The 18299-nt window shown below is 42.6% G+C and overlaps 1 protein-coding gene across 1 annotated transcript; it reads left to right on the forward strand.

Moving 5' to 3' along the window:
- The first annotated feature begins 3201 nt into the window (after positions 1 to 3201).
- LOC102467959 (melanoma-associated antigen B2) lies at positions 3202 to 6762 on the forward strand. The gene is made up of 3 exons (XM_006158494.1): positions 3202 to 3278; positions 3570 to 3652; positions 5723 to 6762. Exon 3 carries the CDS (start codon positions 5728 to 5730, stop codon positions 6760 to 6762), a length of 1035 nt encoding a protein of 344 aa, XP_006158556.1. The 5' UTR covers positions 3202 to 3278; positions 3570 to 3652; positions 5723 to 5727.
- Positions 6763 to 18299: the final 11537 nt, after the last annotated feature.

The following is an 18299-nucleotide window of genomic DNA, read 5'->3' on the forward strand; positions in this document are numbered from 1 at the left end:
GACATAGAGACAGAAAGCGAGAAATCACCCCCCAGGGGGGATGGTCACGCCACAATCCCTTCTCCTCCATTCTCCTCTCGGGATCTTGGGCACACACGCACACACGCCCGGCGTGAGTTTTAAGCCACCGGGTCCGGGACACGAACCGCGGTCGACTACGTGGGAGTCCAGCGACATAGCCATTACGCTAACTGCTGGTTCCCCCAGGGTGATATTCTTTTTAGGTTGTAAACTCAGAAGCCACTGTGCTGGCACTCTTTTTCATGGAGAGCTAGAGTCCATTTCATTAGAAGGGCAATCAATTTCTCCTCCTTATTTTTTTCCCCTTTCTTCTCCTTCTACTTCCTCTTCCTCTTCTTCTTCTCCTCCTCTTCCTCCTCCTCCTTCTTTTGCATGTACTTTGATGAACTGGAAGAGATATCTAGATTTTGGGTAGGGATGAAATTCATGAAGCAGGAGTGGTTTTGAAGAAAGCCCAGAACTGGCCTTTAAAGCAAACTCTAGAAGATATGAGTTGCATTCAGCTAAGAAAAATACCTCAATACCCAAACTATGATTTAATGGAGAACATTTACTAAGAGTTTCTTTGTAAGGAGCATTTTGGGCTGCTCATTGTTCCATGTCCCAGAGTGCTGTATGTGCTCTACTAGCTCCTGTATTAAAAAAAAAAAAGGCATCAGCGTGATAGACATAATCATAGTTGTAAGAGGCATTGTTAAAGTCTCAGTGCACTCCAGACACTGTGCCAGGTGCTTTAAACACATTAACCAAATTCTACCAGTTCTAAAAGACAGGGCTTGCCAAACTCACTTCACAGATGCAGAGCCTGAGGCTCACAGAGTTGGGTAATGTGCTCAAGTTAACACAGCTAGTAAATGACAGAGCTGGACAGATTCCTGATTGGAATTACTCTAGAGCCCAGCAACCATGAATAGCTTAATTCCTTTTTTTTCTACTTTTCCAAAATGTGGTTCCAGTGATAAGAAGTACTCTGCCCCAAAATACTGAATTGAAATACATAGCCAGAGCAATAAAAATATCAAAATAATTGAGAGGTATGAATTAAGATGTGAAAGAGGTAATACCAGCTGACAACATGATGATATACATAGGCAAAATCAGATAGCTTTAAAAGAGCAAGAGCTCATAGCATCATCTGGTTCTGCCCATTTGTTAGAAAGGATTTTGTTTTTTGTTTTTGTCTTTTGCTAGAGAACACAGGCACTGGCCAGAGAGAGAGAGAGAGAGAGAGAGAGGAGAAACACTCCTCATGAGGAATAGTCACCCACAATCCTTTCTCCTCCATCTCTCCCTCCTGTCAGACATGCATATATGCCCAGAGTATTTGTCCAGACACCGGGTTTAGGACTTGAACCATGTGGGGGGTCATGTAGGATCTAGCCACTCTAACCACCAGGCCCCAGAGCCAGTCTGAAAGTAAATCTTTAAGAATTATCCTTTCTCTGATTGACAAAGAGGAAAAATAGATTAGGGTAATTTTTTTTCCTGACAGTATAACATCTATCCTTGGGTTTCCGGTCTTATGTTGAAGGCTCTTAATGTCATATCACTCATAGGACAAGGACCCCCTTCTTTTCAAGGTCTGCAGAGATAATATTGGTTAAGTTTTGCAGGAATGTGGAGTTTTTCCAGAAACCTGAATCAAGAGATAGGAACCAATATGGAGAACTCTCCCCCCCACCACCCGAAATGAAGACAACTACTTCAATATATTGAGTCTCTAGAGCAGTGATTTCCCAACCTTTTTGACACCAGGGACAGGTTTCCTGACAGTTTTTCCATGAATGGTGGAGGGTGGTGACTTAGGGATGATTCATTACATTTATTGTGCACTTTATTTCTATTATTATTCTATTGTAATATAGCAATGTAATTAAATAATTATACACCTTACCATAATGCAGTATCTGCAACCACTCCCCAGCACTGAAATCACCTCCACCTGAAATCACCAAGCATTTGATTCTCCTAGGAAGTGGGCAATCTAGACCCCTTATATGCACAGTTCACAATAGAGTATGCTCCTATGAAAAACTAATGCACCGATGGTCTGACATAAGGCAGAGCTCAGACAGTGCTGCTAGTGACAGGGAGTGGCTGTAAATACAGATGAAGCTTCTTTTGCTTGCTGCTCATTTCCTAACAGGCCACCAGTCCATGGTCCCAGGGATTGGGGACCTTTGGTCTAGAGCCGTAAGGAGAGTGACTTCAGTTCAGCAGAGAGAGGAGGCCCAGGCTCTGATAGATGTAACAGAGAGGACCATAAATGAAAAATGAGGGAAGGACCCAGTCAGAGCTACCAGTCCTACAGTGTTGTGTCCCTCCTGTCTGTCCTTGAAGGTTGTGAAAGGACTGTGATCATAGGAGGGTCACCCTGACTTCCAACTTGGAATTCTCAGGAAGGCAGGAACTTTGTGTGCGAGGAGCAGATCCAGATAAACAGAGGGTGCAGTCCAGAACCTGGCACTTGTCAAGGTGAGAACCTCACTGTGAACTAAGGCGTTTGCATGGTAAGAGAAGGCTTTACAAAGTCCTCTGTGCTGGAAGTCCCAGGCTGAGATATCAGGCTAATTTTTGCCTGTTAAGTCTTAAAGGGAAAAGCTTTAGTTTACAAAGGAAGGAAACCTAAACCTGAACAAGAATCAATGTGAGGACTCTAAGCATTATGAGAGGACCTCTACGAGCAGAGGAGGCACCACAGACCTCATCCCTGTTTTGCAGCACCGGATGGTTACCAGGCTGAAGTGCCCTCTTTTCAGCCTGGAAGGTCTCAAAATGGAACACGCCAGAGTCTAATGGGCACGACCCCAGTTCTGCACAGGGAAGAGTCCTGGCTTTAACCGGAGTCAAGATGAGGATCGCGAGGGCATAGGAGAGGCTTCTCCCCAAAAGCAGTGTCACCCGGAGCCCTGCCCCCGCCGAGGCTCAGGCAGGGGTAACCGGATGTGGTGCCCAGACTCCTCTCGTCCAGACCCGGGAGGTGAGGGCTTGTCTGGAGGCTCTCTGATACGGGTCTGTTGAGAGAGGAGTCTCGGGCTGCACTAGATATCGAGGGGACGACCCTGAGTGAGGAGCTAGGGACCGCGATTGCGCAGCCCCGTCCCTGCTGTCAGCCCCGGGAGACCCCACGCAGCCGAGACCGGATGTGGTCAACCCTCTCTTTGGTTTTGTAAAGCAGGACTTCCGTTTCGGTGGTGCTGCGCGCGTTCGATGGCCGTTGGCTGAGGATGAATTCCCGGGACTAGTCTGGAATCAAGGTGAGGACCTTGAATACAGACTGAAGAGACCACCCCCGCCCCCTGTAAAAAAGGAGAGGACAGAGTCGCACCTTTGTAATCGGCTGGGAAAGTTTTAGGCTGAATTTTGTCTGAAAAGGCTAAGGGTGGGCGAGATCTGAAATGGAGGTCACCTAGTCCTTAACTGGAGTCAATCTGAGGGCCCAGAGTTTGTATTGAAAGGACTTCTCCCAATCTGTAACAAAACAGTCAGCCCTGGAGGCCCTAGGCCAGAGCTATAACTCTAAGAAGTCCCTTTGTTTCCACTCATAGGGTCTCGAGGAGAGGAGAGAATTTGTCTGAAGAAGAGAGCAGTGTTTGCACAGGACGGAGTCTTGGCCCTAAAAGGAATAAAGGTAGGACCCTTAATGCTAATGAATGGCCCTTTTCTCAAAATAGGGGGCCACACCAAGTACTGCCTTTGCTCATATACCTGGTACCTCCCAGGCCAGGTAGCCAGATGTGGAGTACCCTGACTTTCCCTCTAGCAGTGCAGGGAGATGAGGACTTAGGTCTGAAGCTGGTAGACTCAGGTTAGTAGAGAACAGAGTCCTAAATTATACTAGAAGTCAAGGTCAAAGTCCTGTGTGAGGTCCTGCCCCTGTGACACAGTGGTAATGCCATGGCCAGCCATGCTGCAATAGCAATGTTGTGGCGCAGGGATAACTAACACCCTGCCATGCTGAAAGCTATATTCAGTCACAGGATGTCCCATGGGACTGAAAAACATACTGGGTACACTGCTGGCACCCAGGATCCTGAAAAATTGGAGGGCTGGGGAAAAGGTATCATGGCATGACAGGACCTTGCTCAAGGTGCTTTCACTTCGGCTTTCTCTGTTGGGTGCACATGTGCAAGCGTTTCATATTATTTTAAAAAGAAAAGGAAAAAATAATGTCCTGTGTGAAGACTTTGGTAGATGTTACAGACTCCAGAATAGTGCTGTCCAAGACTCCTACCCCTGCTCTTGGCATGCAAAAGTCCCAGTCACCCTTGGCAGGATGGGGCTCACTCTGTCACCTCAGGTCTAAGAAATAGGAGGACTCTTGTCAAAAGGGTGTGGCCTCTGGACAGTACAAGGTATAATTTCAGAAACTGCAGACTCAAGATGAATTTCTGAGTAAATGGAGGCTATTCATATACAATGGACAAAGCTTCACCTGATGCCATCCCTGGGAGTCCCAGGCCAGCGTAGTTAAGCTTAGTTGCCACTTGATATCTGCCTGCAGTGTATTAGGGACTTGAGGGCCTTGGTTTAAGTGTTAGCTGCCTCAATTTGGCAGAGAGAGAGAGAGGAATCATAGGGCATGATGGGTGTCAAGGTACAAATCCTGTCTAAGGAAGGAGATTAACTACCTGTCCCAGAACAGAGGAGAACACACACAGACTTACCTTTGCATTCAGCCCTGAGAAGTCAAGGTTAGAACTCTCAGCACTCCTCATTTCCTCTAGGAGTGGTGTCAGGGGCATAAAGATTTTGGTTTAGTGAGAGAGCTCTCATTAATCACAGGGAGGAAACCTGGCTTCTAACAGGAGTTAAAGTGGTGATAGTAAGTGTGAGGTGACCCTTCCCAGAAAGTAGCCATAGTAGGTATAGACCTGTATGTGAGCTGCTACTTTCTGGGACAAGAGAGGGCCTTTTGGGGCCCTCACAGAAATCAAAATATGGACCATGAGTGAGGACTGAAGGTAACACTCCCCAACACCTCACTCCCTACCCTAAATAGAAGGGACAAGAGAGGCTGATGCTGTCCTTCTGCTCAGCCCTTAAAGACCTAGAACAGAGCCATCAGGCTGGGACTCCTTCTCATCTCTTTGTATCAGTCTAAAGGAGGTAAGAGCCATGGTCTGAAGGTGCAACATCAGTCAGCAAAGAGAAGGTCTCAGACTTTAGGTGCAGATAAGCAAGACTCTGAATATGATGCCCAGTAAGATAAAGCCCCATGAAACTGTTAGCACTGCTTCCCTCTAACCCACAGTAGTGGGGAGCTGAGGAACCCCTCATTTCCTTCTCATGGATCCCAGGGAGCTTTAAGGTGTCAGCTTCAGAGCAGCATAGGAAAGAGGTTCCAGGCCCTGTTGAGACTAGTAGATATGACAATCCTATACATGAACTGAAAGGGTCTGTGAATGCAGAGGAAGTCTACACTGCCAGCCCCTGTGGTCATCCAGTTAGCCTCAGGTAGGGCTGGCAGGCTATAGACTAAATCACACTATAACCTCCTCCACTAGTTGCCCAAGGGTCATGCTGCTGAGAATAAGAGCCTGGTAGGTTTCTAGAGCAGTGCTCTCAGGGAAGGTGCTCTGAAGAGGCAGCTTCCACAAATCCAAGATGCTAAAGATGTTCACAGGATCTCATCGCCCCTTCTCAGGTCTCTCACCATTTCCATTCTGCTCACACTCCTGATTGCTGTCCCTGTCTACAGCCGCCATGCCTCGAGGTCAGAAGAGTAAGCTCCGTGCACGGGAGAAACGCCGGCAGGCCCGAGAGGAGACCCAGGATCTTGAGAGTGCTCAGACCCCTGCAGCAGAGGAAGAAGAGTCCCCTTGCTGTTCCTCTTCTCTCCTAGAGGGTGCTGCCCCGAGGTCTGCTGCTGGCTCTCCCCAAGAGCCTGAGAGTGCCCCACCCAGCACCACTGCTGCTGCTGCAGGTGATTCCTACAAAAAATCTAATAAAGGTGCTAAGAGGCAAAGTAAGAAAAATGCAAGTTCCTCTGAGGCCCCATCCTCCACTGAGAGCTCCCCAAATGATCTTCTAGCCAGAAAGGCAGGAATATTTACACAGTTTCTGCTAGAGAAGTATAAAATGCAAGCACCCATTAGGAAGGCAGACATGCTGAAGCTTCTCAACAAAACGCACAGGGAGCATTTCCCTGAGATCCTCAAGAGAGCCTCTGAGCACATAGAGCTAGTCTTTGGCTTTGACTTGAAGGAGGCCGACCCCAGAGGTCAGTCTTATACCCTTGTTAGCAAGCTAGACCTCGCTAGCGATGGGAGTGTGAGCAGTAATTTGGGCTTTCCCAAAAATGGGCTTTTGATGCCTCTCCTGGGTGTGATCTTCTTAAATGGCAGTTACATCGCTGAGGAGGAGATGTGGGAATTCCTGAATATTTTGGGGGTCTATGATGGCAAGAAGCATGTAATCTTTGGGGAGCCCCGAAAGCTCATTACTGAAGATCTGGTGCAGGAGCAGTACTTGGAGTACCGCCAGGTGCCCAACAGTCATCCCCCACGCTATCAGTTCCTGTGGGGTCCCAGAGCCCATGCTGAAATCAGCAAGATGAGAGTCCTGGAGTTTTTGGCCAAGGTCCATGAAACAGTCCCTAGTGCCTTCCCACTCCATTATGAAGAGGCTTTAAGAGATGAGGAAGAGAGAGCCCAAAGCATTCATTTCGCTGGGCTCGGCATCACTGCCGTGGCCATCACAAGTTCTGAGCCCATGCCTGGAAGCTCCTCCCACCCCTAATGAGGAGTGAGGCAGATTTTTCACTTTGGTTTTGAGCACAGTTGCCAACCTTTTAAGTAGTAGGAGGCTGAGATGACTGTAGAGAGATCATATTATATATCTGCCTTGTGTTCCTGTTATATATTCATATCTTCTACATGTTCTTTTAATGCAATGTTTATTTAGATTAACAGTATAAGTTTATGACTGACAGGGATTCCACATGTATTACTGTTGTCAGGTTTAATAGTAAGAGTTTTAGTATTCTGTAATGCATTTTAAAATCCTTGAATCTTTTAGAGGATTTGAGAACAAGAAAACATGGCTTTGGAATGGGGATTTTCTTGGAAAGATATGAAACCCTAGCAAACATAATTGGGGTCTTAAAGAAAAGCAAAGCAAAATGTGGTCAATTCTGGATTTGCCTTATTCATGGCTGTCTTTCTTTTGGAAAATTCAAAGATGTAAACTTGGTTATCCTTAATCTAGTCAAGAATTCAGATAAAATAAAATAGCAATGTTACATTCTTGGCTCAGTGACTTATTTATTCTCATTTATCAAGTGTCTGCTCTTTGGAAGGCTCTGTGCTAGCAGTGTTGCTGCTAACATAAAAGGGGCCAGCAGGTGGCGTGATGGTTTAGGTGTTGGACTCCCACATGGTGACAGTTGTTTGAGGTCTGAACCTGGCAATTTACTTTCTCACTTTCCCTCTCTCTGTCTGTCTCTCTCTGGTGAGCACACGTGCCCTACAGCAAATTAAAAAATAAAAATAATAATAAATACCATTTTAAAATAAGACCCTTCCTTTTTTTGACCAGTTAGTTTTAGAGTCTAAGAGCAGTTATTATATAAAGAAGGTGCTGTGATACACTCTTAACATGTACAGGAAAAATAAAATTTTTGTTTAAAAAAGGAGTAAGGATGATGGGGAAGGGAGATACAGAAGAGAGAAGTTAAGGCACTTTGTGATTTGGGGCATTATAAGTGCATTATAAGGACCTTTGAGAGGTCTTTTTAATTTAGCTCCAGGGTGGACTAGATGGGGATTGCCTCATCATAAGTACTTACTCATCAAATGTAAGTGCCAGCCTCTCACATGGTGAGTCCCATTGCTGAGAGACTAAGCCTACAGTGGGAAACCACCCTTAACAGTTACTGTGAGACTGCATAAAGCAGAGTCTCTACCTGGGGTAGGAATAGAAAAATTCTAGCACTTGTGTCCAGTGCAACTGAACAGTGCACAAACTGGGTGTTTGACGCATATTGTCTCTAAGGAGTTTTTGAGAAATAGGGGTGATACTCCCTTGAGGTAAGATGTCAAGAAGCCACTGGGATGGCACTGTGCCCTGAGTTGGGGGAGCCAATGCCTATTCCATTAATTGGGTTGTCCTGTGTATAATTTGGCAAAGCACTAAGGTAGGGTTATGTTTTGTTAGTGATGAAATAAATGAAAATAGGGATTTTAAATTTTATTTATTTATTTATGTCAGGAGGGCATGTAGAAGGTAGGGGAATTCTTATTCCTTGACATAAATTCTACAAGCGAATTGAATCCTGGCAAAAATGTATCATGTCAACATATTCTCTAATGGGGAAAATTTACTTGGTGTTACTTTAGCAGCATTTGGGCTGGTTTGCTTTTCATTGTTGTAGATCACTATATATTTTCTGGCATCTGGATAAAACAACTTCCCAGAGATGAGAGAAGTCTCTTCTGGGTGAGGATATAATCATAGTAATAACTGCCACTCATTAAAGACCTAATATTTGCCAGTCACTTTGCCAGGTGTAATATATACATGACATTTTGACAATTCTGCCAGATGAGAGTTTGTCAAACTGACTTGGAGGATGAAGAACTTGCAGTAGTCTCAAGTTCACATGGCTGGTAAATGACACAGCTGGGATAAGACCCCTGGTCAGAATTCCTCTAGAGCCCACGCTGCCCACACCACTCTCCTCTCAATATGAGGCCACTTTCTGTCTCTTAATTCTTTTCACTGTTCCACAATGTCTCTCAAGTTTTAAGAAGTGTGCTGTGGCCAATGTATTAAAAGTAGGCCTAAAGAGGGAAGGAAAAAATGGGAACCAAATACAATTAGGACTGTTTGGGTACATTTGCCTGGGATCCTCCTGCTGCTAACCCCATGGTTCTCCCAGAGCTGGATCTGCCCTGGTCCCAGCACATTACAACACCCCCTCTCATGGCCTCCAACACATATCTTCCCCAGTGTGCCCTCCTTTCCAAACCAGAACTGACCTGCTGGCCAGCTCTTCACTGTGTCCTTCTCTGGAGCTACACCTGCTTCCATAGGAACAGGCATCCCAGGCTCACCTGCTTTCTTCTCCCTGACCTAGAGGGTGCCAACTCTCTAGGGTTCTGCCCCTCATTGCTGACCCTTATGATGCCAATATCCCCTTTTGTGTAACCATTCACTTCAGACAGTAACGCTTAGAGACCTCTTCATCCCCTGGGTCCCCCTCCCCCACCCACACCAAACTGTCATAGTGTTTTCAGATCTGCTGGTGAGGAGAGTCTTATTGTCACCAAATCTTCAGGTACTGGGTTCATAACCCTGAGGCTAGAGAGAAAGTTACTTAAAACTACCCCTGTACTCGCAGTAGGATTTTAATGGAGTGTTTTATTTGAGACCGGCCACTGAACACACACATCAATAAGTGAATGTCCCTGGGTGGTCAAAAACCAAAGCCTCCCTCCTAAGTGGCAGATGAGGAAAGATGAAGAAATCACTGTGTAAGCAAACATCTACTGAGGCTGAATCCCTAAAAACCCTGGAGTCTTTCTCAGAGGTAGAAAATGGTTCCTTGGCAGACATGCTAGTTTTGAATAAAAAGAAAATTTCAAAATAATTCACCATGTTCCCATTTACTCATATCTGTACTTGCCTCTGGGGGAAATGCTGGTTTTTCAGTGTGCTTAATCGTGCCTGTTCATTTGCTTGAGCATGTGAAGTCTGGTAGTGGGTAGTTATAATTTTACCCATGAACCACAGATGGGAGAATATTCTCAGTCAACTGAAATCGTGCAGGTTGTCATAAAGGGTAATGCAAAAAGGTGCTACTGAGTGACAAAGGGCAAACCTTCCCTGTAAAGATTTACAGGGTCATTTTGAAAATTAGGTGTCACCTAATTTTGGCCAACTTCAAGACAAATTTGGTTGTCTTTAAAACTCTTCCAAGGAACAAAAAGGGTTGTTTTCATAACCAATTTTAATAGTTGCTCTTTGATGAGCACCTACTATATAGTAGTTAATTGGAGAGACTGTCAATGCCCAATCACATGGTGTCTTTCTCTCTTTCCTGGGCTCATGGGGAGACTACCTTCCCAGTCCACTTGCAATTAGTAAGAGTCATGTGACTAACCCTTGTCACTGAAATATGAGCAGAAGCATGTCTGTCACCTCAAGAGTGAAGCACATGAGAGCCATCTGCCACCTCCATGCTTTCTCTCCCATTCATGGACAAATGTGGAGAGCCTATGTTAAGATGTGGAACCCTTCAATGGAAGCAGCCTAGGTCCCTGGGGGAGCCAGTACATTTTCCATTAATTGGGTTATCTTGTGTATAATTTGGCAAAACTCTAAGGTAGGGTTATATTTTGTAAGTGATGTAATAAATGAAAATAGTTGTTTTTTTGTTTGTTTGTTTGTTTGTTTGTTTTTTGTCAGGTTTGCATCTAGAAGGTAGCATAAGGGGTCAGGTGACTCTTTATGTCACCGAGAACACAGAGCCTCTGCCAACACATATCAAATTTTATGTACCTAAGAAATAAACTTTTGGGGGCCAGTAGATGGTGTGGTGGTTAAGGTGCTGGACTACTCCCACATGATCAACTACGGTTCAAACTCTGGACCTGATGACTTGAAAATTACTCTAGGCATGTGTGCTTGAGTGCCCAAAATCCCAGGAAGAGAAGGGATTATGGCATGGCCATCCACCCTCAGGGGCAGAGGTGATCCTCACATTCCCTCTCTCTGTATCACTGTGTCTCAATCTGAAAAGCACATGCACATTGTGGGGGAAGAAAAGAAACTTGTAATGTTAAGCAATTCAGAATGCATATTTTTCTGTTGCATCATTTAGCAGTTACTTTATCTGAATAACATACAACTACTATTTCTATTGATAGATCTATGTAAGTGTTTTAGTGACAAAGCTACCTGGGGGCTTGAAAATCATACCAGGAGCATGTGCATGTGCCCCAAATCCCAGGAGGAGAATGGAGAAGGGATTGTGGGATGACCATCCTCCCTGGAGGATGGGGACAGCCACCTAAGGTCTGGGACTTGAACTACAGAAGATCATGTGGGAGTCCTTAACTGCTGTGACATCTGCCCTATGATTGTAAGTTTTTATAAATATAGTATTGCTAAAATCTCATCATAAAATTTAACTACCAACTCATATTACCACATATTAAAGTGTGTAGATATATACGCTCTCATAAAAATATTATTTTATCAATATTTTATATTTGGACTAAACTTTGGGGTGAAAAATTTCATATCTTGGTTTTCTTAATTCATATTTTCTTATTTTCTAATTAGATTGAATGGAAAATTAGCTAATCCGTCACCCATATAAAATGAGACTTCTGCAGTGATACCTAAAATACCAGAATTCCTCTGGGCATGCCTTGAAATTGACCTTTAATACAGAAAGAATATAGACCCTATAGAGAAACTTAACATTTAAAAAGATACAGCATAGAAATGATAGCCTTCTGACAGGATATAGTTCCTAAAACACTTTAAAAGGAGTTCTATTAATATTAAGTCAATTGGAAAGTATTTGAATATTTTAAGCGTTCAGCCATGGCTGTCAACAAAATGTGCGAACTTCAGTTCTTCATTTTCCGTTTGTATGGGATAAATTAAGTGCTTCCATAGAGAGACTTTCTGTCATTAGTAAAGAGCTAAGCAATGAAGAACTGAAAACTCAACTCAGGCCACATTTTGGACTAAGTACAAGTTAAAGATAATTTCATATCCCAAGATACTTCTTAATGAAATTTTTATAATAAATCCCAGAAGAGTCTGATAATGTCTTTTGAAAGTAATAAGGGAGAAATAACTAGAATATGTCAGAAATGCTGCATAATGAAAGCATTGTTTTCATTTATTTTTTTATAGATTTTAAGTTATTTTAAAAAAACACTTATTCAATTTATTCATTCATTCATTTTAAATTGACCAGAGAGACAGAGGCAGAGAAAAGAAAAGTGAGAAAGGCACCCTCCAGGTCCAGGACTTGAACCATGGTCGACCATTGGGAGTGTCTAATGCCTTAACTACCACACCACCTGCCAACCCTTTTAAGTTATTTTTTAAATGTAACATTTGCAAGCTGGAATATTTTACATCATAATTACTAGTCTCATAAAATTTATTCCTTTTATTTATACGAATATTTGAACTTTTTTATTAGATCTGTGCACTCGAGCCAGTTGGACTTTCTTTATTGTGTATTCATGTAAGTTTGGGAATTCAGCATTATGCTTTTACAAATATAATGCATAGATATCTGGCACATCATTTTGCTTGATTCTAGTCTTGTGCCTATGTAAAATGACATTTAGTTTGGGGACAGAAGGTTGCATAGTGGTTAAAGCACTGAACTCCCATGTGGGTGATTGTGGTTTGAGTCCCAGACCCAGTGGCTTGAAACTCATGCTGGCCGCATGTGCATGCATGCCCAAAATCCTGAGAGGAGAATGAAGAAGGGATTGCAGCGTGGCGAGCCTCTCGGGAAAGGCGGGTGGTGGTGGTGATTTCTCACTTTCTGTCTCTCTGGCAAGTGCATGCACCCTAGAGCAAAAAATATCTCAAAAAACAAACACACTCAAAAAAAAAAAAAACAAAAACAAAATGACACTTAGTTTGTTTCTCATTGGCTACAATCAATAACAAATCTCAGTTATGTACTGGGATTTCTAATTCAGCCACATTTTGTGTGTAACTAATCATCTTTTGTCATTTCATTTCAATGAGACAGGGCACCTAGAGTTCTGAACAATCAACTTCATAACTAAATTTATAGAATAAATGTTGTTTATAAATTGCGGTCTGCTTATACTAAAAGGAAAATGTTAAGAGTCTGTTCTCACAAAACATAATGGGAGAACTAAGTCAAGATAAGTCAGTTAGCATTTGTACCTTCACCTCAAAGATTTCAAGCCAAGCTAGGAGGATAAACTGTGATGTGTATATATACACTGCGATGTCAATTTCCCGTTCACATGAATCCTGCATTTTATTGATCTGATGGCATATGCTTGCTAGCTGAAGCTGAAAGACAATGCAGATTCTCTGTCAGACTGTTACAACTGAAAGCCCCTAAAATGTTTAGACTTGTTGGTTCAATAATTCCACATCTGAGGATCTATAGAAAGGTCTTTCTGGCACTGTGCTGCATACAACACTGAGAAGCTTTAGCTACTGTATTAGTCAAGAATAGGCTGGGTTACACTGAAGTGACAAATCTTGAAATTTCAGTGTCTTGCTGTGTTAAAAAAAAAAGTTTATTTCTCGAAAACACTACATGTTCCATGGGTATGGGGCAGAGAGGAGACATTAAAGGTTTGTTCCACATTGCCACTAAGCAACTCAGGTTGACAGATGCTCCACCATCTGGGACTTCTCTACTCAATGAGGCAGAGAAGAGAGGCCAGAAAGTCTCTAAGAGACTTTTTATTTCCCTCTAAGCCAAACAAATCACTTTTCCTCCCATTTCTTTGGCTGGAACTAGTCATATACTCCTAGTTAGTTGTAAGAGTCTATGAATTTTTTTTTTATGTGCAAAGAGGAGAAATAAAGCTGGACTTGGTAAGCATAGCATTGTCTACCTCAGTTTCCAAGACACTACTCTGTTCTAATGCTACTTCTACTTGTCAGACTGTTTTTCCTCCATATCCTCAATGGACTTCTCACCCATCAAACATTGATATCCTTCAAATAACCATATCTAGTCCACTAATATTTTTTTTCTCCAAAACTGTAACAGGTAACTTTACCTGCAATGATAGTTTGGTTGTTTGTTTTTTTAGTTTAGCTTGTTATATGGTGCATGTGCTCACCAGAGACAGAGACAGGGAGAGAGAGAAAGAATGAAAGTGAGAAGTCATCCCCGAGAAGGAGTTTGCCATTTTGCAATCCGTTCTCCTCCATTCTCCTCTTGGGATTTTGGGCACACACACACACATGCTCAGCGTGTTTTTCAAGTTGCCTGGTAAGGGACTCAAACCATTCAGTTGGCCACGTGGGATCCAGCTGCCTGATGGTCCCTCTGTGCCACCTGATGGTTCCTACCCCTGCAGTTTTAACTACTAACTGTATGCTGTTAACTTCTCTTCTGCCAAGCTCTGATCTACTTACAATGCCTTAAACCCAGATACAACGATGATTGATTCATGAATATCTCAAAGTCCATGTGAAAAATATCAATTCCTCATTTTTTTTTCCCAAAAGGACTTTCTTCTTTTCCTTTATTCCTTGGTTCAGTTAGTGGCAGCATCATAATATCCAAGTCTAGATTCCCCTCCATCATTCCTACCTTTTAACTTTATGTATCAATTTCACTAGGCTATGGTGTCCAATCATTTGGTCAAATGTCAGTCACAATGTTGCTGTGAAGTTTAAATCACTAGATTTAGACCTAAAGTAAAGCAGATTTAGGGTAAAACAGATTACCCTTCGTTGGTATAGGTAGGCCTTATCTAATCAGTTGAAGATCTAAAGAGCAAAGACTAAGGTTTCCCCCCAAAAAACTGCAGCCTCAGGACTGCAACATAAAAACCCTCCCTGTCTGTTTCTAGTCTATCAACTCCCAACCCTGAAGATTTCAGACTTGAAGTTGTAATATCAACATGTACCTGAGTTTTCAGCTTGCTAACTAATATGTGTGTGTGTGTGCGCACGCACGCGCGTCTCTGTGTGTGTAGTTAGCCCTGTGGATATCTGCTGGTTCCAGATCTGTATATTCGACCAGTTATGAATTGAAAATATTCAGAAAACAACAACAATAAAGAACAGTACAACAATAAAAATAATACAAACTAAACAATACAGTATGACTATTTATGTAGCACTTACATTGTGTTAGTTATTGTAAGTAATCAACAGATGATTAAAAGTATATGAGAGGATGTGTGTAGGTTACACACAATTACTAAGCCATTTTCTCTCAAGAACTTGAGTATTTGAGGATTTTGAGTATCTGTGGATTTTGTTATCCTGGATTCAAGCCCCTATAGATACTCAGAGACAATGTGTGTGTACCCAAACACACACCACACACACACACACACTCAGCACACACACACACACTCAGCACACACACACACACACACACATATATATATTGCTTTTTACTCAGGGCTTTGCCATTCCCATCCCGGTTCATAGAGCTTATAACTCTCATACTGTCTAGCATTACTATCTTGAAATTATTCATTTTGTTTCTTGCTATGTATAATTTCTTGGGACCAGCAGTTGGTGTAATGGCTATGTCACTGGTGGCTTAAACTCATGCCGGGCGCGTGTGCGTGCGTGCCCAAGATCCCGAGAGGAGAATGGAGGAGAAGGGATTGCTGTGTGGCCACCCCCCTGGGGGGATGATTTCTCACTTTCTGTCTCTGTTTCTCTGTCTTTCTGGTGAGCAAAAACCTCTCCAAAAAAAGGAGAAATGCATAAGAACGTGTCATTTAAAAAAAAAAAAAAAAAAAAAAAGGAATGTATAGGCTAACTTTATCCATCTTATAGTTCTAGCAATTCCCTTCAGTTTGTTGCTTCTAAATGACCGAGGAGGTCAGATAAGCAGGTTTTTAGAAACATGAAACATTAAAATCAAGAGTTTATTGTGGGTGACTTGAATGATTGTCCTGAGTAGAGCACATTTGTTTTGATGCAATGACATTGCACAAAGGCCTTGCATAATTACCTTCTGTACTGTGAAGTTCCAGCTAGAATCTTGAGACAAATGGGGTGTTACTCTACTGACTCTAATTACTCTACTGAATATACAAATTTTTTTAAAGTTTATTTTTAAACAGGTAGCTATGGTACATTAAATCAGTATCTACACTAATCTGTCAACTCCCTGGTCTTTACCACTTCTCAACACATTTGAATTTGTCCATCTTTCCCACCTCTCCATTCACATTCCTTTCATCGCCATCATTCCAGATCTTCTGGGTGATAAATCCAGTGGACATTCAAAAAAATACAATGTTCATTTTTAACAGATGTGATGTATGTGTACTACAATACATTTGCAACTTTTAAAAGTTTAATATACAAATTGAACTGTCTCCTATAATCTTATCACCCAAAGATAACAATTAAGCATTATCAGGACTTTAATTGAACCATTGTTAATTTAACGTGGTTTCTTTCAGAAATACATACATTTCTGGCATTAAAATACATTACAAAATTGCAATAAAGTGCCACAAAACAGATGATCTTTTGCTTTTTAAAAATAATACTTTGAAAATATATTATTACATATTAAATATACTTCTAATTGGTTGTATGTGGAGTTATGCATTTTTATATATAACAATGCAAGCAATCATTTCTCCATCTTAAAATTTTTACACATGATAGTCTGTTTAATTGATACGTCTGGCATCAATGTAATACTGTTTTAATGATTACATATTTAAAATTCACTCAGAAATGTGGTAGGTAAAATTTTCTCTCTATGCTCTTTTTTTCCAATATTTCTCAATTCTTTTTTTTTTTTTTGAGAGATTTTTGCTATAGGGCGCGTGCACTCGCCAGACAGACAGAGAGAGACACAGAGACAAAAAGCGAGAAATCACCCCCCAAGGGGTATGGCCATGCCGCAATCCCCTCTCCTCCATTCTCCTCTCAGGATCTTGGGCACGCACACATGCCTGGCGTGAGTTTAAGTCACCAGGTCCGGGACTCGAACCGTGGTTGGCTACATGGGACTTCAGCGACATAGCCATTATGCTAAATGCTAGTCCCCCCAGCTTCACCATTCTCATGCTCCTGTCTCTAAGGATTTCTCAATTCTTTCCTGTTTATTTTCTCAGTTGACCTTTAGAATTACTTCATAAAATTCCAAATGAAAATTCTATTACTATTCAATCCTACATATTTAACTGATGTCTGTATGCTAGTTTTTTTGTTTTGTTTTAACCAAAAGCACTTTATTTTTATTTTCTTGCCATAGAGCTCGTGCACTCACTGGAGATAGAAAGAAACAGTGAGAGATAAGGTGAGAAATTACCCTCCCCAGGGGGGATGGGATAGCCATGCAACAATCCCTTCTCTTTCATTCTCCTTCCAGGATTGGGAACCAGCAGTTAGCGTAATGGCTATGTCGCTGGACTCCCACGTAGTCGACCGCGGTTCGTGTCCTGGACCCGGTGGCTTAAAACTCACGCCGGGCGCGTGTGCGTGCGTGCCCAAGATCCCGAGAGGAGAATGGAGGAGAAGGGATTGCAGCATGACCATCCCCCCTGGGGGGTGATTTCTCGCTTTCTGTCTCTCTGTTTCTCTCTGTCTGTCTGGCGAGTGCACGTGCCCTACAGTGAAAATCTCTCCAATAAAAAAAAAAAGGATTTTGGGCACACACGACAGGCATGATTTTCAAGCCTCCAGGTCTGGGAGTTGAACTGTATAAACCATGTGCGAGTCCAACACCTTAAGCACTATTCCACCTGCTGCCCCCCAAAAATACTTTTTTATTTTTTTTTTGGAGAGATTTTCACTGTAGGGCACGTGCACTCGCCAGACAGACAGAGAGAAACAGAGAGACAGAAAGCGAGAAATCACCCCCCAGGGGGGATGGTCACGCCGCAATCCCCTCTCCTCCATTCTCCTCTCGGGATCTTGGGCACGCACGCACACGCGCCCGGCGTGAGTTTTAAGCCACCGGGTCCAGGACACGAACCGCAGTCGACTACGTGGGAGTCCAGTGACATAGCCATTATGCTAACTGCTGGTTCCCCAAAAATACTTTTTGATCCTTATCTTACTTTAGATAATTTGACCTAGTTGACTACCCTTTTGTGTTGGAAATTATCTCCCAAGATCCTTCCGGAATTCCACTCATCCTCATTTTTCTTACCAAATTCCTGACTTTATTCCTCTTTGTTTTATTATTGTTCTTCCCATTGTCTTCTACTTTAGGTTTAATCCTTAAGCATTAATGTCAGAGTTCAGGAATCACTTAGATGGTGTAATGATTATATCACTGGACTCACACATAGTCTGCTGTGGCTCGAGTCTGACCCGGCAACTTAAAACTCACACCAGGCATGCGTGCTGGCCCAAAATCTCCAGAAGATAATGGAGGAGAAGGGATTGTGGTGTGGGCATTCCCTCTGAGGGTTTATTTCTCACTTTCTGTCTCTCTGTCTCTCTGGTGGACACATACCCCCTAATACAAAAAACTCTAAAAAAAAAAAAAAAAAAAAGTCCTCAAAATTTCTGTCTTTAGTTATCCTCTGTTTTGATCATATAAACTCTCCTTGAGGGCCTTATTCTCTATCATAGCTTCAAAC

This window comes from Tupaia chinensis, unplaced genomic scaffold, assembly GCF_000334495.1.
Source record: "Tupaia chinensis unplaced genomic scaffold, TupChi_1.0 Scaffold000600_1, whole genome shotgun sequence".
Taxonomy (NCBI): Eukaryota; Metazoa; Chordata; class Mammalia; order Scandentia; family Tupaiidae; genus Tupaia; species Tupaia belangeri.